This window comes from Salvelinus namaycush, chromosome 23 (genome assembly GCF_016432855.1).
Source record: "Salvelinus namaycush isolate Seneca chromosome 23, SaNama_1.0, whole genome shotgun sequence".
Taxonomy (NCBI): domain Eukaryota; kingdom Metazoa; phylum Chordata; class Actinopteri; order Salmoniformes; family Salmonidae; genus Salvelinus; species Salvelinus namaycush.
Window position 1 is genome coordinate 31,372,442 of NC_052329.1, and position 24,846 is coordinate 31,397,287.

The 24,846-nt window shown below is 44.7% G+C and overlaps 2 protein-coding genes across 3 annotated transcripts; one reads left to right on the forward strand and one right to left on the reverse strand.

Annotated features, from left to right (window-relative positions):
• The first annotated feature begins 245 nt into the window (after positions 1-245).
• On the forward strand, positions 246-10,298 carry LOC120018296 (gastrula zinc finger protein XlCGF26.1-like). 2 transcript variants are annotated; one of them, XM_038961424.1, is made up of 4 exons: positions 246-522; positions 7,771-8,035; positions 8,163-8,245; positions 8,498-10,298. In XM_038961424.1, the coding sequence occupies exons 2-4, from the start codon at positions 7,792-7,794 to the stop codon at positions 9,905-9,907; spliced, it is 1,737 nt and encodes a 578-aa protein (XP_038817352.1). In that variant the 5' UTR covers positions 246-522; positions 7,771-7,791; the 3' UTR covers positions 9,908-10,298. The 2 variants fall into 2 exon arrangements, with proteins under 2 accessions (XP_038817352.1, XP_038817351.1); XM_038961423.1 differs by lacking the exon at positions 246-522 and adding an exon at positions 4,062-4,801.
• A 6,104-nt stretch (positions 10,299-16,402) lies between these two features.
• On the reverse strand, positions 16,403-18,304 carry LOC120018100 (insulin-like growth factor-binding protein complex acid labile subunit). The gene has a single exon (XM_038961086.1). The coding sequence runs from the start codon at positions 18,302-18,304 to the stop codon at positions 16,526-16,528; it is 1,779 nt and encodes a 592-aa protein (XP_038817014.1). The 3' UTR covers positions 16,403-16,525.
• Between the last annotated feature and the right edge of the window lie 6,542 nt (positions 18,305-24,846).

Here is a 24,846-nt window from a genome sequence, read left to right on the forward strand (position 1 = left end):
TTTTAAAATATTGAAATTCATTCTCCTGCTGTCCCATAATTATCAAGGCGAGACCCAGATGCAGACACAGGAGGCAGATGGTTGGAGTCTTACAATGTTTGTTAATCCAAAGAGGTAGGCAAGAGAATGGTCATGGACAGGTAAAAACCAGATCAGAGTTCAGGAGGTACAGTGGCAGACAGGCTCGTGGTCAGGCAGGCGGGTACAAAGTCCAGAAAACAGGCAAGGGTCAAAACCGGGAGGACTAGAAAAAGGAGACTGCAAAAAGCAGGCGAACGGAAAACCGCTGGTTGACTTGGAAACATGCAAGACTAAACTAGGACAGAGAAACAGGCAACACAGGGATAAATACACTGGGTAAAACAAGCGACACCTGGAGGGGGTGGAGACAATAACGAGGACAGGTGAAACTGATCAGGGTGTGACATTAGTAATGAACGTGTCGGAACGAGCCAGTCGAAATCATGAATCAGTTGGCATCATTTTGATGGATATATACAAAAGAATGACAATTGAACAAAGGTAAAATGAAAATTAGATCATTTACAGTCTTTCCAGCTTCAGTTTGAAGTGATTGTGTTACTGTAGCTGTGTTGTTGGCTAGCTTTTCGGAACAACAGTGTCGTGATGAGTGAGCACATTTTCTATGCCAGGCGAAATCGCGTCTCATTGTTCATCCAAATAAATGTCACTAGATAACAGCTTAAACAAATGCAAATGAAGCTACTTTGCTGTTATTTTGACTGCACTGTTTGACATGACTGTAAATTAGCCGTAGTTGGTTAGCTAGCAAGCAGGGGATAAGAACGTTGCCAGCCAGTACGGCATTGGAACATTTAGAACAAACGACTGGGTCGAGTCCATAGATCAAGAACAAAAAGACTGGGTCGCGTCTCTAGCAACCCTAGATTAGTGTCGGGACTATATGTTGTGGAAGGATGAAATAGTATGAATAAATGTATCAAAATAACATTTTTTTATAAAAATATGTAAATCATTATTTGAATATGTTGGAAACCCGTTGTATAAAAGTAATAATGCCCTCGAAGCTGATGTTTGGAGGATACGGTTTGCTGGCCCTGGACTTCGTTTCGGACCTAATAACACCCGTGCCAATATATCCTCCAAACACCGGCTTCTCTGGCATTATCACTTAAATAAACAATGGCGTTTTTGAAGTTTTGGTATGATGTGGCCATTATTAAGCTTTAGATACTGTAGGCCTATGATATTGTAATGACCTGACTAGATCATAAAAGAACAACTGTCCAGACAGAGGATTGAGTTTACGAATGGACGGTTTATTAAACCAACTTTACACAGGCTACTGTTTGGCCGTAGCCCACGCCAAATTAAATGAAAGATAACCCACAAGCCAATCGTGACCTTCTCTTGTGAAGCCCAGACGTAAAAGAGAGAGAACAAAGGCTAAACCTGGTCTTAACTTCCAATGCTCCATCCCCCTGGACAACCCCCCTCCACGCCACTCTGCCAACCGCCAGGATGCCCGGCATCAGAACATTCCAGGCATTCCCGTGATTGGCAGATAGCAGGTTGATTGACATGTCGGACCCCGCGAACACTGGGTACTGGTAGGTACAACACAACCATCTACTAGCCTAACACATAACACACAGCTGTCTGTGCGGGTCGCTACAATATGAAGGTAGTGCGCCCCGGCACTGGCTCCGACAGTTGAACTTGAGGTGAGGAAGACTGTTTCAGACCTACCAGAGTTACTCCTATAATCTAACATTATAATGCTTATCTTTATAAAATATATTCTGATTGAAAATGTATGAATTAGCCTCTGTCTATACATCTATATCTGTATAGCAGACGCTATAGCCTATAAAGAAATACATTGTGAAGCATTTGCCAGTGCGACACACTAGGCTGGTAGAGGTTGCTCTGCATTTAAACAACATTTTGTTGTATTAAATCATTATAGTCTATAAATTGCGCATATATACTCAGTGACTTAGAATTAAATAGAAATTAAATGAAAAATGCCTTATTAGGCTCAGTCTACAGTGACTTTGAATTCATTTTTAGAAACACCAGTTTGGCCAGAGTCTGTGGCTTCAGGCTCATGCGATGGTGCCTGGAGAGCAGGCTTGCACTGGAGAATACCCGCTTGCAGAGCCACTGGGGATGTTAAACACCCTTTTGGCCACTCTTGCCAGGCTGGGCAGAGATGCAGAGTTTTTTTAAATGTGTATATATATATATATATATATATATATATATATATATATATATATATATGCCTAAAGGTTTTTAGGCAAAATAACCAAATCAAAACAGAAAGCTCATTGAAAGTTGGAATATGCCAGGTCTATTGGGCCAAAATCAATTATGGCCTATTGTATCAAGGAAACTTAAGAGATATGATTTTTAGTTTATAAATACTTTGCTACAATGACACTGTAAGAACAGACCCTTGCATAGAGAAGCAGGTACAGGGAGTTAAACTTTTAATCGGAACAGCATCAGCACATGGGTATACAAGGACATATGACAATCAACGCTGCAGTGGGGGAACAGACAGATATAGGGGAGGTAATGACAGAGGTGATTGAGTCCAATAATCGCTGATGCGCGTGATGGGGGAAGGCAGGTTTTCGTAATGATGGTGGCAGGTGTGCGTAACGCTGGGGAGCCTGACGCTGGGTAGAGCAGGAGCAGGCGTGATAGACACGCTTAATTAGCTACCCACCTCATTCCTTTCTTTTAGCATGTGCACGTAGTAAGTAAACCACCATGTTTTTGGGATTCCACAATGATTCTTTAGTTGTGGACACTACATCACCGCACTCCCTCTCTTGCTCCTCATCTTTGTAAGTCACCTTGATTTTTGCACCTGTGTGTTTTATCGTTTTCTTTTTGAAAATATTTTGTGAATTCCATGACAGTAGCAAAAGCAAGGGGCTATAGCAGCACACAAGTAGACTACAAATGCATACTGAGCCGGGTATGCCCTGAGCGAAATTCGAGTGGGCAAGAAGGCTACCAAAGGCTGGAGTGTCAATCTTGCTCTGCCCTGATACATTTTAATACTCAAATCTCTGACAATTTAACTGTGAAGTGGAAAATTTGAGTTTATGAAAGTAGCCTTAAAAATAGGCTATAATGTTTTGCATATGCTACACATCGAAACACAAGGAATTGCGTTTTTGTAATTTGTTATAGCTGTTTTAAGGACAAGTAAATGTGGCTAATTTGGTCAACATCGCTCGTTTATTGATGGTGCCGGCTGTGCCAGGTCGGATCTGCATATGGATGTCTTGTTAATTAAAAAATATTCCCCCATGTTGTCCGGTGCCAAATTTTCCTAAACTCTGAAATGGAAATGGCATATTGGTTTTATTAGGATTTTAGAATATTCGCATGAAAATCTGTGGCCATTTGGATGAAAACCTAGCTATAGACACCTTAAAGACTCTGGCAAGTGCTGTAGTCCAGTTTCACTTTGATTATGCCGCCATATCATGGTTTACCTGCAGCCCCAAACATCTAAAGAATAAGTTACCAGTCAAACAAGCTTGTAAGAATTGTACTTAAACTTCTCCTCTCTGTGTCTGTAATGTGTCTATTTATGTAATTGTATATGAGTCCCTGACTTTGTGGAATCCGGGTCACTTAAAAAAAAAATGTGTGTATATTGATTTTATTTGTCAGTTAAAATACATCAATCCAAACTGCAGCAGCCAATTGATGAATGGAAGAGACATCTGTTACAAAACACCAAAAAGTGAGATTGCCAAGCCTTCAATACTTGGTAAGCCTACAAGGTAGGGAGGGATGTATTTTCTGTTTGTCGAGATTTACAGAGTCTCTTTTACTGTGGTGTTGAAAACGCAAAACATGATATTGAAGTGCCCTAAGTAGTCGGTATGCTTTGTTTATTGGTTGTGTGGTGCATTGCCACAGAATCCTGTTGGTGGTAATTTGTTGCATAGATTTTATATAATTATAAATATGGCATCAAAATGAAGTAAATCTTTTTTTTCTCCCCCCTAGCTGATCATTGTCTGCAGCCGACTCGACTCTGACTGTGACGTAATGAAACAGTGACCTCTGTGGTGGTCGGAAAACCCTCAATATTCTGGCCCTGTATGGTTTGATTTGATTATGGCATTGACAGTGCCACAAAAGCATGTTGGAGTGGCAAATTCGATATCCGTTTATAAACACAGGGTCACTACAGTTATTGTTATTTTGGGTCGGAAACATTATTTCGAGTTAATTAAATGAGGGGGGAGGGTGTTCCATTTATTTTACAATACAAAAGGAGGGTCATGTGAAAATATGTTTAATGTTGGGAAGAGGGGTGCATTTTTTATGACACCTTGAGTCGGACCAGCCCATCCCGCCAAGTAAATGTGGATATGTCCCTAACCTTAAATCAAGACCAAGAAGCAAATGTTTTTTTCATGAATTTTTACGATATAGCCACATTGACTTTGTGGCTGCTGTAACCAATAAAAATCCACGCCTCGACCCGGAAGAACATGTGACGTATGCCGTTCGAGGTGTTTCAGGTCAGTCGGACAACAACACTGCTAACAGCACTAGCTACATTTATTTTGTAGCTAACGTTACATAGCGCATATTTACAAAGATTTGTAAGTGCGTTGTGATTTCGACAAAAATGTCATTTTTGCAAGGACAGATTGGATCCATTTTGGAGATAATGGTCAGCGCGACTGTTACAGAAATTAGCAAAGTTATCGAGGGTTCTGCCTCGTCTGAAGTGCCAACAACGGGAGAGAACGCGAGTGAAACCCCAAACGAACAGGTATATCTGCTGATTGTGTGAAGTACGGCATTTTGTAAACCAGCCTGCTAGTCAATTATACCGAGGTTCCAGCCTCCACCCTGGGGCGTAATCATTACGCCGAAACCGTTTACTCCAGACGGAAAAGGCAAAGGAGAGTTGCTATTGGATACATTCAAAAAGAGCCCTCCCCATTTCGTTTTGTTTGCTTCATTTTGATTCTTAAAGATGCGCTATGCAGAAATTGCGCCGCCATTTCCTGGTGGCTAAAATTATAATACTTCGCCTAATTTCAGTTTGTGACACAACACAGTATAGTGTTAACCACTGTGAAATATTTTCTGTAGCTGGTGTACGAAAGTAAAAGATGCAAAAACGAAACTTAAGCACTGTAAACAGAAATAGAACAGATCTACCGCTTCTTAGTCTTGTTTTCAAGGAGCGTGACAGATCAATGAGAATGACAGAGCTATAACCCATGCCTTTGCAGTTGAATGAAAACTGTTTTAGGTATGAACCGGTCCACGGGGATACCAGTGTATTGCCGGCTGCATACAATGCGTTTGGATGCTAAAATGAAACCATCAATACCAGATAAATATCTGGCTACATTCTAAACTGAAGACCATGATTAGTTGATTATTGCTGGGGCAAAAGTGTGTCACCAAACTGGCACCCGGGGACTGGGGTTACCTGTCCCCGAAGAAGAGGCGAAGCGAGCGGGGTAACTGGGCACAAAAATCTGTTCTCAAGCAGGTGGCATTTTTAACGTTGTTGTATGGAGGTCAATGAGTATCGAATTTGGTTTATTTGATCGAATAGAAGTTTACTGATATAAGTAGGACACGTGACATCCTGGCAACTTTGCGCGGTACCTGGTCGTCATTAGTTACCACAGCCACAAAGTCATAATCCCGCCTATTTCATTGTTACAGCGGCCACTATAGTATCTGGTCAATATAATACAATCTGTGCCATCCTTTAGCCCAGGGCCAGCGTTCAGATCGTACATCAAATCACATTTTATTGGTCACATACACGTGTTTAGAGAAGTTTGTGGTCATACACACATCTTTAAAAAACATAGGTGCTGGGTTAATAAAGAATACTAGTATAGAACAAGAAGGCCCCCACACTGTTAAAGCTCCCAATTCACCGCTTTATTGACAGCGTTGCTACCCGAAACGGATCTTCGTCGGGTCAAACACACACTGAGTGTGTATATTTTGGGATGTGAACATTTCACCTCACATGACCATTGCGGACATGAAGCATGGTGGGTGCCAAAACATTTGTGTATCTTAAATAATGAGATGGGTGCATGTAATGGTTCCAGAAAATAATATATATTTACAAAATGACCAAGCGGGTAACCGGTAAGGCAAGACAAATTAAAGTAACATATTCAGGTAATCAATTGTCTGATCTCAAACTCTTGATTCAGACCTCTAGGAGACATGGTACACATGGTGAATCCAATACAATTCTCTTCTCAATAATAGATTATCAGATCTTTTTGCTGGTGTAGCGAAATGCTTGTGCTGCTAGTTCCAACAGTGCAGCAATCCAAATAAAAATATTGATAATTTATTTGACCAAGACGTCCCTACAGAAAGACTCAATCTCAGATAAATCATCAGAGCGTGCGAAACGGTGCCCCTCTGTCTTAGTATTTGTAGCCCATGTATATGATGATGTCTGGACAAAAAGAGTATGGCATGTCATACTCTTTTTGGCCATGGGCTACAAATACTTCGACAGAGGTGCTTTTTCAATCGCTTGGATGCTGTCTCCGGTGATATGGTAGTTTCAGCCACTTGCAAATTGAAGGAAAGTTGTCGGGTACACTTTTCGGATGCTGGAATTAATTTTTGGACGAGCGTGTGAAGGTAACTTACTTGAAGTGTATTGTTTGACACAGATGAAAGCATGACTGGTTGTGTTCATGCCACATTAAAAGGTAATACATTTTTACAGTTTAAATTACATGTCTTTACTATAAAACACACACTAGAACCGGTAAAGCAGTCATTTGGACTGCTCATTAATTTTTAAAGTCATGCCCCTCTCTGTCATTGACTATTACTTAAGAAGTCTATAAAACACACTGTCGTTGTTATAATCTTAATAGCACAAACAGAAGTAGTATTATAACCAGTTTTAGGAGGGCATGTCATTTTAAATGGTTGCCCCTCCCGACAGTAGGGCCTGCGCCCCTGCTCCCAATAGTTGAATGGGCAGTTGATAATCACCCCGATAATTGCCTCAACTGAACCTAAACTAAATTCACACATATCACAACAGATCAAATAAATGAAGTAAAGTATGATGGGGCGAATGCGTGAGTTGATGAGCGAGGGGAAGCAGACGATGTATAATTGTGTAATCACCACTTGTGAATTAAGAACAGGGTGGGCCATTCTATTGTAATTATAATCAGTCCACCGAATCCAAGCAGTCCTATCAGTCAACTCTGGCCTTGGAGTACACAGTCAGTGAGGGCGTGCATCATTTACAATGGCAAGAAGACCAAGACAAATGGATGCACATGCTGCGTTAGCTTTGCTACCAAATCTGAATGAAAACCACTGATGGGGAAGAAATGAATCCTGATGACATCTGATTATTCTGAGCCTCAGTCTGAACTTACACCTCCGAGGCCTAAGTGTCAAAAAGAGAGAATGTTGCGCGCTCAGAGAAGGGACGGCACCGTTTGCATAGAACAAGCTGGTGACAATGCTACTGGCCAATTATCAGCACAAAATGTTATCACAGAGAGCAGGCCCTAAAACATCAGCAACAAACTCACCAGCTTTCGTTGTTTATGTGACATGCTCTAACTGATGCCATTGCGTGAATGAATCATAATCGCCAGAAATACTTGTCAGCTACGTTTTATAATGGTAGCTAGCTAGTTAAGTAAACTGAAGTTTGTTCTGTGAATAATATAACCTGTATGCCTTCAACTTGCTTTTGTTCTTTTCACTCAGTTGACCCAGTTGACCTCTTTCATGGAGATACTGGCTAAGGAGGCTGTGGACAAAATCTACAAGCTATTCAACGAGTGCTCCTCTGTTCTGCATCTGGAAGTGTCTCGGAGTCAAACTGAGAATGAGGACTTGAAGAAGAGGCTAGATGCGATTGAGACCGAACTGAGGACTGTCTTAGAAGGGAGTGGAGGACAAGAGAACACATCAGCCAATGGCTGCTGCAGTGAAGTCAAGGTCATCCACCAGTTAAAAGGCACACAACCAGGTGAGACTTGGCATTATTTCAGATAGGCCATCAATCTGGTTTTAGATTGCTTTTGCACACTGTTACTAAAACCAGTGCTTTTGAATTCAATGCAAACATTTTTGATTTTGACTGCAATCTTTTTCAGGCTTTTGCGCTGGTGATGCAGAAGTGAAACGATCCCCCATCCTCCACCTGTGGAAAGGGAGACTTCCCTCAACTGTAAACGAGGTAGGTCTATTTGTGTAACTGACAATATTCTGTTAAAGGTTCAGTTCTTGGAAAGCTGTCTGGAATTACTAGGGGGTACAGAAAGTAATAACCTATTTACTTGTCTGCATCTATCACACAAGTATCATTATGCACCATTTGGTACCAATTGTATTTAATTATTTAAAGCATTTTATCCCTTTCTGGTGATTTCTGTTGTATGATATCATTATACATAGATCAGACTCAAACTGCTTTCCCTCTCCATCTCAGCACTCCAACATGGAGGACACGATCGAGTCAGTTATTATCAAAGAAGAAGGGTTGGAAGAGTACCTGTACAACAGCACATCAGACCCAAGTCATTTTTTAGATAGCCAGGCCCAGGAGGTGAGTGACCCAGAGAACCCTACAGCGGACCCAAAGGACAAAGGTGGCGACACAGGGCCAAAGCGTTTCAGAAATCCAAAGATCACAGGGGCTCGTCGGGCAAAGCCCAAAAAGGAGAACCACCTTAGCTGCAAGCACTGCAGGAAGACATTCAGCAAACTGATCCAGCTGAAAGCTCACCAGGCGATCCATGCAGCAGCGGAGAAACCTTTTAACTGCAAACAGTGCGGCAGAGGTTTTTCCTTTAAACGCAGTTTGGATGCACACCAGCTGCTTCACACAGGAGAGAGACCGCACACCTGTGGCGAGTGTGGTAAAGCTTTCACCCTAAAGCAGCTGCTCAAGAATCATCAGAGACTCCATGCAGGGTTGAGACCGTTCCGCTGCGACGAGTGTGGCAAGAGCTTTAACCGGGCCCACGGTCTCAAGATGCACCAGATCGTCCACACGGGAGAGAGGAAATACAGCTGTGAGATCTGCAAGAAGAGTTTCAGCATACCAGGAAATCTCCACAGGCACCAGCGTATACACACGGGTGAGAAACCGTTCCGTTGCGATACGTGCGGGAAAAGCTTCAACCAGGCAGACACTCTGAAAGGCCACCAGCGGATCCACACAGGAGAGAGGCCATTTACCTGTGAGACGTGCGGGAAATGTTTCATTCAAAGAAGTGCTCTGAAAATGCACCAAAGAACCCACGCAGGAGAGAGCGCCTTTCTCTGTGTGGTGTGCGGGACAGTCCTGGCTTGCGTCAACTCTCTCAAGACACACCTTCAGACTCACACAGCAGAGATGCCTTGTAGGTGCTCAGTGTGCGGTAGTAGTCTCAGTTCTCTCACTCACCTCAAATCGCACCAGCAACTCCACACTATGGAAAAGCCGCACAGCTGTGGCCTATGCAACAAGAGCTTCAAGTCGGTCAGCTACCTGAACATACACATGAAAACTCACACTGGGGAGAGACCGTTCACCTGTGACGTGTGTGGAAGGATGTTCACTCAACACAGCAGCCTGAAAACCCACCAGGCGGTCCATACTGGGGAGAAGCCTTTCAGCTGTGAAACGTGTGGGAAATGTTTCAGCAACACTGGGAACCTCAACAGGCACCAGCGGATACACACTGGAGAGAAGCCTTTTAGCTGTGACCTCTGTGGGAGGAGCTTCAACCAGGGCAACAGCCTCAAAGCCCACAAACAAATCCACACAGGAGAGAAACTTTACATGTGCGACAAATGCGGGAAGAGTTTTTCCTACCTGAGGAATCTGAAAGATCACAAGTGTTACTATATCTAAAACCAATAGGCATAGCCTCTTATTGCGATGGACCACACTTACTTGGTTTGAACAATTGTCTCGGCATTAAAAATGCATTTATAGGTCAGTGAGTGGCATACTGACATATGAAGCGTACTGATAAGATTGGTTGTCAAAACAGCCTTATTCAAATTATTTAATTTTAAACATGACTTGTTTTCGAAATCAACTTTGATTTTGAAAAATGAATAACCAGTTGCCTTTGTTGGGTAGAAGGACTTGGATTGGCTGGTGGTCCAGTAACTTTTCAATGGAGCAAAGCCTCATTTATTTGAGAAGGATATACATCTGTAACCTTTTGTCTTGTGTACCTTTTTATTACTGCTGTCTCAGATTTGTGAGCCAATGGTAAATAAAACTCTTGAAATTAGTCCTTTGTGTATATATTTTGAAGCATTACTTGTTGTTCTTGCTATCTGTGCATATAGTCCCTCTAACAGCTGCAACATAATATTGAGCAAATTAAAGGGTTATTGAGGGAGAAAGAAAATGTGTATTTAAGGGAGTGGCTTGTCAGTAGAGCGAAACATGCCTGAAACCCTGATGAAGACAGCTTGCAGTTGGTTATTCATTTATGGCATCGGAGCTGCTAGTGTGCTGCTTTTTTTTAAGGATTCAAATTATCGGGTGCCTGCAGGTTGGTGTCCCTGCAGGTTGGTGTCCCTCTATGGCGCTATGTAAAGTGCCACAGATGTGACTGATATATTTACACAACTCCACAAAGACTCACATGGATATTATGTAACAAGGAGAAGCAACAGGAAAACCAACCTATTTTTCCGTCCATTTTTGGCACTGTTCTAGCAGATCATCTAGTTCACATGAAATTAATTACAATTGTATCAATGCATGAATTCCTCCATGAGCAGACTCTTGACTGTGGACTGGTGGTGTGCCTCCCATTTAGAGGTATACATTACTAGCAACTGTGTTGCCATACCTCAGCCAATGTCACTATGATAGAACTGTGCCATGCTCTCTTCCCTTCCAAGAGGAAAGTGGATGTGAGACAGTTTCCTGAATCGAGCCAAACTAGTTTAAAAAATCTATGAATAGGCCAAGGTAACGCTGTAGGTGATTTGAAAAGAAGTGTGACGTGAAGATTATTATCTTCCGCACTATTAGAAGTTGATGTGCTGTGATTCAGTGAAATGGTTGAGCAATCTGTTTTGTCTGCATATTCATAATTCATGTAAGGTTACCTTGGGCACTTCAAATTTGCAAATCCTCATAGTGTAATCAATTAAATATGTTCCTAATATTGTTGTACACTTTACATTGATTAATTCATTTAATATGTGGTTATGGTGGTCTGCCTCGCACCCATCAATGATCATCCTTCCCTCCGATCCTCATTCCTGAAAATTAAAAGTCTACATTTGCTGCCTGTCAGTCACATTGGGCATGGTAGAATTTATATGTTTTGACCAAACTCACCAAGACCAAAGAACTTAGTTTTTTTCCCCCCAAGGTTCGCTCACGTACTCCATGCACATAATAGGAGATACCTTGTCATATAAATTAAGGGGCGCTTCCTAGCTGCTCTTCAGCAGCACCCTAGAATGTAGTGCAGGAGGTGAGGGATCAAACCTCGTGTCCTGCTGTTAGGCCGCCTGACCTCTGACCCCATGTTCCACAGTTTCCTTAATTTATTTCAATTTAGGGTTAATCACGTTCAACCTCAAAGTTGACTCAAGGCTCACTCACGAATACTCAGCAATAATGCCCCTCAGCACTTGTAGGCTAATGTATCTTTGACTCTGTACCGTGTGTACGCAGTGATGTCTAATGGCATTTAGAAGCGCGAACAGTTGTATCTCTGAGTGTGCGACTGCATGTCTCAAGTTGGAGAGAGTATGTATGTTTTGTATCCATCGATGGGCAATTAGTCATACATTATACAGTAAATGCCTTAAGTTTAACTCTGAACAACACTCCTTTGAGTCTAATTCACATCAAGATCTCACATTATGGCAGATATTGTAAATCATCAAGAAATGAAATAAAAATAAAAGTATGAATTTTCAATAAAGTGTTTAAAAACATAATTCTGTGGTATTTTAATCTTAGATTCTTTACAGTGCATTTGCAATAGACAGTTGCATGAAAGCAATAAACATAACCATCTGAAAACAAGAAAGAAACTGCAGAAGGAAGTCACAGAAAACCAATACCTAGAAGCCAAGCTGTAAGCACTGTCAGCATCTCTAGGGGAAATTTGTTTCTCAGGCAGCATGCAAAGCTCACACAGAGCTGTAATAAGTGTGCAGGCTGTGAAATGGGTCGGTTGAGTGAGGAACACATGGGTTCACCCTGTAGCTTCTGGGTGTTGTTGATGATCCAGTTACTGATGTACAGTGGCAAGAAAAAGTATGTAAACCCTTTGGAAATACCTGGATTTCTGCATAATTTGGTCATAAAGTTTGATCTGATCATCTAGGTCACAACAATAGACAAACAGTCTGCTTAAACTAATAACACACAAACAAATATACGTTTTCATGTCTTTATTGAACACACCGTGTAAACATTCACAGTGCAGGGTGGGAAAAGTATGTGAACCCTTTAATAACTGGTTGACCCTCCTTTGGCAGCAATAACCTCAAACAAACGTTTTCTGTAGTTGCGGATCAGACCTGCACAACGGTCAGGAGGAACCATTCCTCTTTACAAAACTGTTTCAGTTCAGCAATATTCTTGGGATGTCTGGTGTGAATTGCTCTCTTGATGTCATGCCACAGCATCTCAATCGGGTTGAGGTCAGGACTCTAACTGGGCCACTCCAGAAGGTGTATTTTCTTCTGTTGAAGCCATTCTGTTGTTGATTTACTTCCGTGTTTTGGGTCGTTGTCCTGTTGCATCACCCAACTTTTGATGAGCTTCAATTGGCAGACAGCCTAACATTCTCTTGCAAAATGTCTTGATAAACTTGGGAATACATTTTTCCATCAATGATAGCAAGCTGTCCAGGCCTTGAGGCAGCAAAGCAGCCCCAAATCACGACGCTCCCTCCACCATACTTTACAGTTGGGATGAGGTTTTGATGTTGAAGTGCTGTGCCTTTTTTATCTCCACACATAGTGTTGTGTGTTCCTTCCAAACAACTCAACAGTAATTTCATCTCTCCACAGAATATTTTGCCAGTAGCGCTGTGAAACATCCAGGTGCACTTTTGCAAACTTCAGACGTGCAGCAATGTTTTTTTTGGACAGCAGTGGATTCTTCCGTGGTGTCCTCCCATGAACACCATTCTTGTTTAGTGTTTTATGTATTGTAGACTCGTCAACAGAGATGTTAGCATCTTCCAGAGATTTCTGTAAGTCTAGCTGACACTCTAGGATTCTTCTTAACCTCCTTTAGCATTCTGCACTGTGCTCTTGTAGTCATAGCAGGACGGCCACTCCTATGGAAAGTAGCAACAGTGCGGAACTTTCTCCATTTATAGACAATTTGTCTTACCGTGGACTGATGAACGTCAAGGCTTTTAGAGATACTTTTGGAAACCTTTCCAGCTTTATGCAAGTCAACAATTCTTAATCTTAGCTCTTCTGAGATCTCTTTTGTTTAAGGCATGGTTCACATAAGGCAATGCTTCTTGTGAATAGCAGTGTTTTTTATAGGGCAAGGCAGCTCTAACGTACATCTCCAATCTCGTCTCATTGATTGGACTCCAGATTAGCTGACTCCTAACTCCAATTAGCTTTTGGAGAAGTCATTAGCCTAGGGGTTCACATACTTTCCCCAACCTATACTGTGAATGTTTAAATTATGTATTCAATATAGACAAGAAAAATACAATACTTTGCGTGTTATTAGTTTAAGCACACTATGGTTGTCTATTGTTGTGACTTAGATGAAGATCAGATCAAATTTGATGACCAATTTATGTAGAAATCCAGGTAATTCCAAAGGGTTCACATACTTTTTCTTGCCACTGTACAGAATGGGTGATCTGCAAGAGCCGTCCCAGAGGTTCCCCTCCAGGTGGAGGACCTTCAGGCTCTCCAGAGGCTCCAGTGTCCCATTCACAAGAGTACTGAGGCGGTTTGATTTCAGGTGCAGTTTCTGGAGGTGGGGAAGGCCTTGAAACATGTCAGGGTGTAACAGTTCGATCTGGTTGTTGTCCAAGTCAAGCTCCTGTAAGTCGGCCAGGGGGGCGAAAACTTGAGCGTGCAAGGACACCAAGCGGTTGTTCTGGAGAAGGAGTGCAGTGACATCCTTGAGGGCAGCAATGGGCACATAATCTAACCTGTTTCCACTGGTAACCTAATTCATGAAAATCAAAAGTCTACATTTGCTGCCTGTAAGTCAAATTGGGCATGGCAGTATTTCTATGTTTACTGACCAAACTCACCAAGACCAAAGACCTTTGGATATTTTCCCCAAAGTTTTCTGACATACTCAATGTACTTAATAGCAGATCATTTGTCATTTAGATTAAGGGGAACTTTCTAGCCACCCAGCCACTCTTCAGCAGCACCCCACCTAGAATGCAGTGCAGGAAGTGAGGGACCAAACCTCATGTGTTCTTCTGTTAGGGAGCCTGACCTGACCCCATGTTCCACAGTTTCCTTAATTTCTTTTAATTTAGGGTTAAACACATTCAACCTCATAAAAGGTTGACTCAAGGCTCACTCACGAATACTCAGCAATAATGCCCCTCAGCACTTGTAGGCTAATGTATCTTTGACTCTGCACAGTGGGTACGCAGTGATGTCTAGTGGCATTCAGAAGCCCGAGCAGTTGTATCTCTGAGTGTCCGACTGCATGTCTGGAGTTGGAGAGAGTATGTATGTTTTGTATCCATGAATGGGCAATTAGTCATACATTATACAATAAATGCCTTAAGTTTATTAACTCTGAACAACACTCCTTTGAGTCTAATTCACGTCAAGATCCCACATTATGGCAGATATAACATTTCAAGAAATGAAATGAAGTAGTTACTTTTATTTAAAAGAAAAACAAAATAAACTCAGCAAAAAAAGAAATGTCCCTTTTTCATGACCCTGTCTTTCAAAGATAATTAGTAGAAATCCAAATAACTTCACAGATCTTCATTGTAAAGGGTTTAAACACTGTTTCCCATACTTGTTCAATGAACCATAAACAATTAATGAACATGCACCTGTGGAACAGCTTACAGATGGTAGGCAATTAAGCTCACAGTTATGAAAACTTAGGACACTAAAGAGGCATTTCTACTGACTCTGAAAAACACCAAAAGAAAGATGCCCAGGGTTTCTGCTCATCTGCGTGAACGTGCTTTACGCATGCTGCAAGGAGGCATGAGGACTGCAGATGTCGCCAGGGCAATAAATTGCAATGTCCGTACTGTGAGACGCCTAAGACAGCGCTACAGGGAAACAGGATGGACAGCTGATCGTCCTCGCAGTGGCAGACCACGTGTAACAACACCTGCACAGGATCGGTTCATCCGAACATCACACCTGCAGGACAGGTACAGGATGGCAACAACAACTACCCGAGTTACACCAGGAACGCACAATCCCTCCATCAGTGCTCAGACTGTCCGCAATAGACTAAGAGATACTGGACTGAGGGCTTGTAGGCCTGTTGTAAGGCAGGTCCTCACCAGATATCACCGGCAACAACGTCGCCTATGGGCACAAACCCACCGTCGCTGGACCAGACAGAACGAGCAAAAAGTGCTCTTCACTGACGAGTCACGGTTTTGTCTCACCGGGGGGTGATGGTCGGATTCACGTTTATCGTCGAAGGAATGAGTGTTACACCGAGGCCTGTACTCTGGAGCGGGATCGATTTGGAGGTGGAGGGTCCGTCATGCTTTGGGGCGGTGTGTCACAGCGTCATCGGACTGAGCTTGTTGTCATTGCAGGCAATCTCAACGCTGTGCGTTACAGGGAAGACATCCTCCTCCCTCATGTGGTACCCTTCCTGCAGGCTCATCCTGACATGACCCTCCAGTATGACAATGCCACCAGCCACATTGCTCGTTCTGTGCATGATTTCCTGCAAGACAGGAATGTCAGTGTTCTGCCATGGCCAGCAAAGAGCACGGATCTCAATCCCATTGAGCACGTCTGGGACCTGTTGGATCGGAGGGTGTGGGCTAGGACCATTCCCCACAGAAATGTCCGGGAACTTGCAGGTGCCTTGGTAGAAGAGTGGGGTAACATCTCACAGCAAGAACTGGCAAATCTGGTGCAGTCCATGAGGAGGAGATGCACTGCAGCTGGTGGCCACACCAGATACTGACTGTTACTTTTGATTTTGACCCCCCCTCCCCTTTGTTCAGGGACACAATGTTACATTTCTGTTAGTCACATGTCTGTGAAACTTGTTCAGTTTATGTCTCAGGGGTTGAATCTTGTTATGTTCATACACATATTTACACATGTTAAGTATGCTGAAAATAAAAGCAGTTGACAGTGAGAGGACGTTTCTTTTTTTGTTTAAAGGACGTTTCTTTGTTTATTTAAAAACATAATTCCATGGTATTTTAATCTTTACACTACATCAACTTAGATTCTTTAGAGTGCATTTGCAATAGACAGTTGCATGAAAGCAATAAACATAACCATCTGAAAACAGGAAAGAAACCGCAAAAGGAAGTCACAGAAAAACAATACCAAGAAGCCAAGCTGTAAGCACTGTCAGCATCTCTAGGGGAAATTTGCTTCTGGGGCAGCATGCAACGCTCACACAGGGTTTTAATAAGTGTGCAGGCTGTGAAATGGGTCGGTTGAGTGAGGAACACATGGGTTCGTCCTGTAGCTTCTGGGTATTGTTGATGATCCAGTTATTGATGTACAGAATGGGTGATCTGCAAGAGCAGTCCCAGGGGTTCCCCTCCAGGTGGAGGACCTTCAGGCTCTCCAGAGGCTCCAGTGTCCCATTCACAAGAGTACTGAGGCGGTTTGATTTCAGGTGCAGTTTCTGGAGGTGGGGAAGGCCTTGAAACATGTCAGGGTGTAACAGTTCAATCTGGTTGTTGTCCAAGTCAAGCTCCTGTAAGTCGGCCAGGGGGGCGAAGACTTGAGCGTGCAAGGACACCAAGCGGTTGTTCTGGAGAAGGAGTCTACGTAAATCATCCAGGGAGTAGAAGGTGGCATATGGGAGATAACGAAGCTGGTTGAAGCTGAGATGAAGCTCCTTTAGGGCACCTAACCCATCAAAGCCTGTAGGAGCCAGTGCTGTGAGGCGGTTGTTGTCCAAATCCAGAATCTTGAGGCTTCGAAGCTCAGAAAATAAGCCTTTTGGAAGATCTTCGATCAGGTTTTCATTCAACAGGAGCTCTCTCAGTTCACCAAGGTTGGAAAACTGCTCAGGGTGAATAACTTTGAGACGGTTGTTGAAGAGCTTCAGGGAGTGGAGTTTAGCCAGACCATGGAAGATGGACCTAGCGAGAGACCTGAGGTGGTTATTGTCTAACTGTAGCTCCCTAAGGCTCTTGGTCTTGTGGAATAGGCCTCTGGGAATCTTGCTTAGTACGTTGTTGTCCAGGTAGAGTTTCCGTAGGCTCCTCAGCCTGAAGAACAAGGCTTTGTGGAGGTCAGCTATCTGATTGTTGGCCAGCTGGAGTTCCCTTAGCTTAGACGACATGTGAAAGAGCCCTGGTGGAATGGATGAGATCTTGTTGCTGTCAAGCTGCAGCTCTCTCAGCCTAGTTAGGTTGTGAAACAGGTCCTCTGGAAGGTATGTCAGGTTGTTGTGGTAGAGATCCAGGAGCTCCAGTCTGCCTAGATATTGAAACACTTCAGAGGGGAGGGATTGGAGGTTATTGTAGCTCAGATCCAATTGACCGAGATGGGCTAGACCGCTCAATGAGTCCTCAGCTATTCTGCTCAGGCAGTTATTATTCAAAACCAAAATCCTTAGATGGCGGAGCTCAGAGAAAGCATCTTCTGGTATGAAGGTGATGCTGTTCTTCTGGAGGTACAAGCTGTGCAGCTGTGACACATCCTTCAGGGCAGCAATGGGCACAAAATCCAACTTGTTTCCACTGAGGTCCAGATGACTCAGGTTAACTGCTCCCCTGAATGTGCCATTCCCAATGCTAACCAAGTTGTTCTTGGACAAAATCAGCTTTACCAACTTGGAGGAGTTCTCAAACACCCCTTCTTCAAACTCCACAATACTGTTGCTGCTCAGGTGAAGGTCAGTGAGTGCAGGGGCTCCACTCAGTGCCCCGTACTGCAGGCTGTTGATCTGGTTCAGTGTGAGAATGAGCGTCTTCAATTGACCAAGTCCTTGGAGAGATCCTGGGTGCAGGGCCTCCATGTGGTTCTCACTGAGGTCCAGGAAGGTGAGTGCTGAGAGGCCTTGGAGCTGCCCAGGGCCCAGTGAACCCAGGCAATTACCCCTGAGAAACAGCTTGATCAGGCTGCTCATGTTGGGCCAGATGAAGTTGGAGGTCAAGGAGACATTGAGGCGGTTTTTGGTGAGATCCAGGAACTGCAGCTGCTCCAGTCCACTGGTGGGGAATGCCTGGATCAGGTTGTGGGCCACATAAAGCTCCTCAGTACCATCGGGGAGGTTAGGGAACTTCTTCAGCCTCTTGTCCGGGCAGCTGACTGTGACGTTGTCCAGACATTCACATGGTGAGGCAGGGCAGGTAGCAGCTACTGAGATGAGGGCCATGATGACCGTGCTTAAAATCCCCAACATCGCCAACTAGTGTTGATGTGACAGGGAAGGAAAGCGGGCCAATGTGAGATGTGAAACAAATATATGAAACTTCTGTTGAGACATAATTCCTGCTTACGGTACACATCCTGCTCAACAGTTTCAATGTAATCTATGCCATTTCATTGTTCCTTTCTTTGGATATCCAGTACAATGTCTTGTTAATTACGTGAAAATCTTGCGACTCTACAAACTTGTTGGATGCATTTGCAGTACAGAATGAAAACATTTGATCACAAATCCAAAATGCTGGAGTATGAGTCAAATTAAAAGTTTTAGCTTCAGTCTCCAAATAAATACATAGTGGAGTTTGTCTATAAACATGTCAGCACTGTGTAGCAATGAGTACATTATAATTACACTGTGCTTGCCAACTTAATAAATACATACTTTCCCTGTCACTTACTATAAAATGGAACCCAACAGATTGCTTGGGAGTGACACAATCTGTCTTTCCAGTAGATTCCCTTTCATCATTAAAACTTTTATTGACATTTAAGGGGCAACCTGCAGTTCAAACGATAACAAAGCGTCCCCACACCACTGTTTTGGTAAAAAGCTTGGGCTGCAAAAATGTAATACTCTCAAATTCATGGAGAGAGCTATGGATACAAGAAGAAAAAATGAAAACCATGTTTTGAGGCTATACATTGTTTGTTTACAATTACAATGTTTACTAACAAAAGAGTAAATGTTTTTGGTTCTGATGGGGTACAACAGTTGAACTAAGCTAATGAGGCATCAATAAGTTATATTCTTCAAAAATCAATAGGTATAATATCATTAACTTTAAAGTCTAAAATGCATCAAGCGAGGCAGATTGCCCCTTTAAGAAGTTGCATTTTTATCATGTTTTAGCAATGACAAAAGTGTAAAATGAGTGCATGCATTCTGACTTTGAAAACACACAGTTGCATGAAAATATTTGACCAAAAATGCTATTCACTAGTCATAAGTCAACTTACCTTTGAGGAGGAGAGATTAGTGCTGCATGTGACAGATGTGAGTCATAAATTGTGAAAGGCACAGAGATGAATTCTTCATTTTAAAGGTGAGGTTTTAAGGAAGTGTCGGAAACTTCCTAATAGGTCAGCACAATTTCTGCAGTTTGGAGACCCTATCTGTGACATCAGATCAGTCTCACATTTGATTACCACAGAAAGCTAAGCATGTGTCTAGATGTGACAGATACATTTCAGTACCAAGAAAATGATAGAAACCACTTCAATGCTTCATCTGTGACCGCACTGCAATCAGTCTAGGCTGTGTCTAGGGTAAAGCACACTGATACTATCTTGCTGTCACGGTTGTCATAAGAACGGGACCAAGGCGCAGCGGATGTTGAGTTCCACATATTTATTTCAAAGTGAAACTTAAAGCAAAAACAATAAATCAATAAACGAACAACGAAACTATGTGGTGCACATGCACAAACACAAAACAATGTCCCACAAACACAGGTGGGAAAAATAGCTACTTAAATATGATCCCCAATTAGAGACAACGATTACCAGCTGCCTCTAATTGGGAATCATACAAAACACCAACATAGAAAAGATTTAACTAGAACACAACATAGAAATATTAAACTAGGATACCCCCTAGTCACGCCCTGACCTACTACACTATAGAGAACAAGGGCTCTCTATGGTCAGGGGCAGTACCCCCCCCCCCCCCAAATGTGCGGACTCCGGCCGCAAAGCCTGAAACCAAATGGGGAGGGTAGGGGGGGTGATTAGTGTCGGTGGCGGCTTCGGTGTAGGTCGTAGCCCCCCGCCCAGACCCCGGGTCCTGCCATCGCGCCGGGCTGAACGCCATGCCCGGACTGGGCATCGGCACAAAGGAGGACTCCGGCCATGGAGCTGGGATGGACGCCGTGCCTGGACTGGGCACAGGCGCAAAGAAGGACTCCGGCCATGGAGCTGGGTTGGACGCCGTGCCCGGACTGGGCATGGGCACAAAGGAGGACTCCGGCCATGGAGCTGGGATGGACGCCGTGCCTGGACTGGGCACAGGCGCAAAGAAGGACTCCGGCCATGGAGCTGGGTTGGACGCCGTGCCTGGACTGGGCACCGGCGCAGAGGAAGGCTCCGGCCTTGGAGCGGGACTGGACGCCGTGCCTGGACTGGGCACCGGCGCAGAGGGAGGCTCCTGCCATGGATCGGGACTGGACACCGTGCCTAGACCGGACACCGGCGCAGAGGGAGGCTCCTGCCAGGGAGAGTGACTGGACACCGTGCTTGGACCGGACCCCGGCGCAGAGGAAGGCTCCTGCCCTGGAGCGGGACTGGACGCCGTGCCTGAACTGGGTACCGGCGCAGAGGAAGGCTCCGGCCTTGGAGCGGGACTGGACGCCGTGCCTGGACTGGGCACCGGCGCAGAGGGAGGCTCCTGCCATGGATCGGGACTGGACACCGTGCCTAGACCGGACACCGGCGCAGAGGGAGGCTCCTGCCAGGGAGAGTGACTGGACACCGTGCTTGGACCGGACCCCGGCGCAGAGGAAGGCTCCTGCCCTGGAGCGGGACTGGACGCCGTGCCTGGACTGGACATCGGCGCAGAGGAAGGCTCCGGCCTTGGAGCGGGACTGGACGCCGTGCCTGGACTGGGCATCGGCGCAGAGGAAGGTTCCGGCCTTGGAGCGGGACTGGACACCGTGCCTGGACTAGCCAACGGCACAGAGGAAGGCTCCTGCCCTGGAGCTGGACTGGACGCCTTGCCTGGAAGCTCCGGACCGTTGACCCTCACTGGAGGTCCCGGACCGTTGACCGTCGCTGGAGGTTCCGGACCGTGGACCGTCGCTGGAGGTTCCGGACCGTGGACGTCGCAGGATGTTCTGGACCGTGGATCGTCGCAGGAGGTTCCGGACCGGGGACCGTCACCGGAAGCTCCGGACCGGGGACCGTCGCCGGAAGCTCTGGACTGTGAACCGTCTCCGGAAGTTCTGGACTGGGGAGACGCACTGGAGGCCTAGTGCGTGGAGCCGGCACAGGTGGTACCGGACTGGTGGCACACACTTCAGGGCGAGTGCGGGGAGCAGGCACAGGACATATCGGACTGGGGACACGCACTTCAGGGCGAGTGCGAGGAGGAGACACAGGACGTACCGGACTGGGGAGGCGCACTGGAGGCCAGATGCGTGGAGCCAGCCCAGGTGTCACCGGACTGATGACATGCTCCTCCAAACACCTGCGTTGCCGCATACTCCTAGCCAACTCCATTCTCCGGTATCCTTCCTCACACTGTTCCATCACCTCCCAGGTGGGCTCTGATACTCTCCTTGGGTCGACCGACCACCTCTCTATCTCCTCCCAGATGTTCTCTGGCTCTTCCCTCTGCTCAGCCGCCAGCTCCATGTGCCCCCCCAAAAAACATTATTGGGGTTTCTGTGGCCGCGGTCCCCGGCGTCGTCGCCATCCTTCTTGCGTCCTCTGCGACTCCTGCCAAGGTAGGGTCTCCTGTCCTTCCATGATTTCTTCCCAGGTCCAACTTATTTTTCCCGTCGTTGCACGCTGCTTGGTCCTTGTTTGGTGAGATATTCTGTCACAGTTGTCGTAAGAACGGGACCATGGCGCAGCGGATGTTGAGTTCCACATATTTATTTCAAAGTGAAACGTAAAGGAAAAACAATAAATCAATCAACGAACGACGAAACGTGACTACGTGGTGCACATGCACAAACACAAAACAATAACCCACAAACACAGGTGGGAAAAATAGCTACTTAAATATGATCCCCAATTAGAGACAACGATTACCAGCTGCCTAATTGGGAATCATTCAAAACACCAACATAGAAAAATTAAACTAGAACACAACATAGAAATATTAAACTAGAATACCCCCTAGTCACGCCCTGACCTACTATACCATAGAGAACAAGGGCTCTCTATGGTCAGGGCGTGACACTTGCTGTGCTTGATAATGTAGAAAATGCAAAAGGCACACACATTTTGATGGAAAATATAGTATTTGTAACCTTATTATTACATAGTAATGTGCTGTGCTGAGAGAGAGAGAGAGAGAGAGAGAGAGAGAGAGAGAGAGTGGCGCAATGGTCTGTTTAGCTGGTTCACTTTCTATTTCTATAATGTAAACTCAGCAAAAAAGAAATATCCTCTCACTGTCAACTGCGTTTATTTTCAGTAAACTTAACATGTGTAAATACTAGTATGAGCATAAGATTCAACAACTGAGACATAAACTGAACAAGTTCCACAGACATGTGACTAACAGAAATTGAATAATGTGTCCCTGAACAAAGGGAGGGTCAAAATCAAAAGTAACAGTCAGTATCTGGTGTGGCCACCAGCTGCATTAAGTACTGCAGTGCATCTCCTCCTCATGGACTGCACCAGATTTGCCAGTTCTTGCTGTGAGATGTTACCCCACACTTCCACCAAGGCACCTGCAAGTTCCCAGACATTTCTGGGGGGAATGGCCCTAGCCCTCACCCTCCGGTCCAACAGGTCCCAGACGTGCTCAATGGGATTGAGATCCGGGCTCTTTGCTGGCCATGGCAGAACACTGACATTCCTGTCTTGCAGGAAATCACACACAGAACAAGCAGTATGGCTGGTGGCATTGTCATGCTGGAGGGTCATGTCAGGATGAGCCTGCAGGAAGGGTACCACATGAGGGAGGAGGATGTCTTCCCTGTAATGCACAGTGTTGAGATTGCCTGCAATGATAACAAGCTCAGTCCGATGATGCTGTGACACATCGCCCCAGACCATGACGGACCCTCCACCTCCAAATCGATTCCGCTCCAGAGTACAGGCCTCGGTGTAACGCTCATTCCTTCGACGATAAGCGCGAATCCGACCATCACCCCTGGTGAGACAAAACCGCGACTCGTCAGTGAAGAGCACTTTTTGCCAGTCCTGTCTGGTCCAGCGACAGTGGGTTTGTGCCCATAGGCGACGTTGTTGCCGGTGATGTCTGGTGAGAACCAGCCTTACAACAGGCCTACAAGCCCTCAGTGCAGCCTCTCTCAGCCTATTGTGGACAGTCTGAGCACTGATGGAGGGATTGTGCGTTCCTGGTGTAACTCGGGCAGTTGTTGTTGCCATCCTGTACCTGTCCCGCAGGTGTGATGTTCGGATGAACCGATCCTGTGCAGGTGTTGTTACACGTGGTCTGCCACTGCGAGGACGATCAGCTGTCCATCCTGTTTCCCTGTAGCGCTGTCTTAGGCGTCTCACAGTACGGACATTGCAATTTATTGCCCTGGCCACATCTGCAGTCCTCATGCCTCCTTGCAGCATGCCTAAGGCACATTCACGCAGATGAGCAGGGACCCTGGGCATCTTTCTTTTGGTGTTTTTCAGAGTCAGTAGAAAGGCCTCTTTAGTCTCCTAAGTTTTCATAACTGTGACCTTAATTGCCTACCGTCTGTAAGCTGTTAGTGTCTTAACGACCGTTCCACAGGTGCATGTTCATTAATTGTTTATGGTTCATTGAACAAGCACGGGAAACAGTGTTTAAACCTTTTACAATGAAGATCTGTGAAGTTATTTGTATTTTTACAAATTATCTTTGAAAGACAGGGTCCTGAAAAAGGGACGTTTCTTTTTTTGCTGAGTTTATTAGTTTCAATCACCAAGCATATATCTCAGAGCCTAGAAGCATGGCAAGTAAGTCTATGCTAGATGGAAGTGAGACCGTCCTTAACAGGTATGACTAGGTCTTTTTGTTTAGAGTTTTTCACCCTTTTAAGATTCTTGTGATCAGGTTGGTCTCATAATAGACACAGATATAAAGGATAATGGTAGAGAGTGGGATTATTCAATTTGTGAACCAAAATGTGGCAAGAGGTTCATATAAATGCTGAAATAGTTGCAACTTGAAACAAGGATGAAAAGATGAAAGTACTGTAGGCCTATGTGCTTCCCCTGCTGTTTGAAATATGCCTCCCTGTCTTTACAGTTCAAACTCAGACCAGTTCAGAGACTGGAAGTATTTTGACTTCCTGATGCTGCACTCTACCCTCTCTCTTATTTAGACTACACAATTGGAAGAGGGTTTTCGGGCTTAAAGCTGCAGGCAATCATCATGTCACAATTCTATGGATAAAATGGGGTTTTGCTGACGATACAATAAAACACTGCCACCACATAAGTAAAATAATCATCGATAACCACAAGATGACGCCATCACAACAGTTATAAGGATGCCTCCGGCCATGATGAGGCTACTACTCCACTAGGTGGCCCTCTACAACATACAGAATTGCAACACAGCACAGA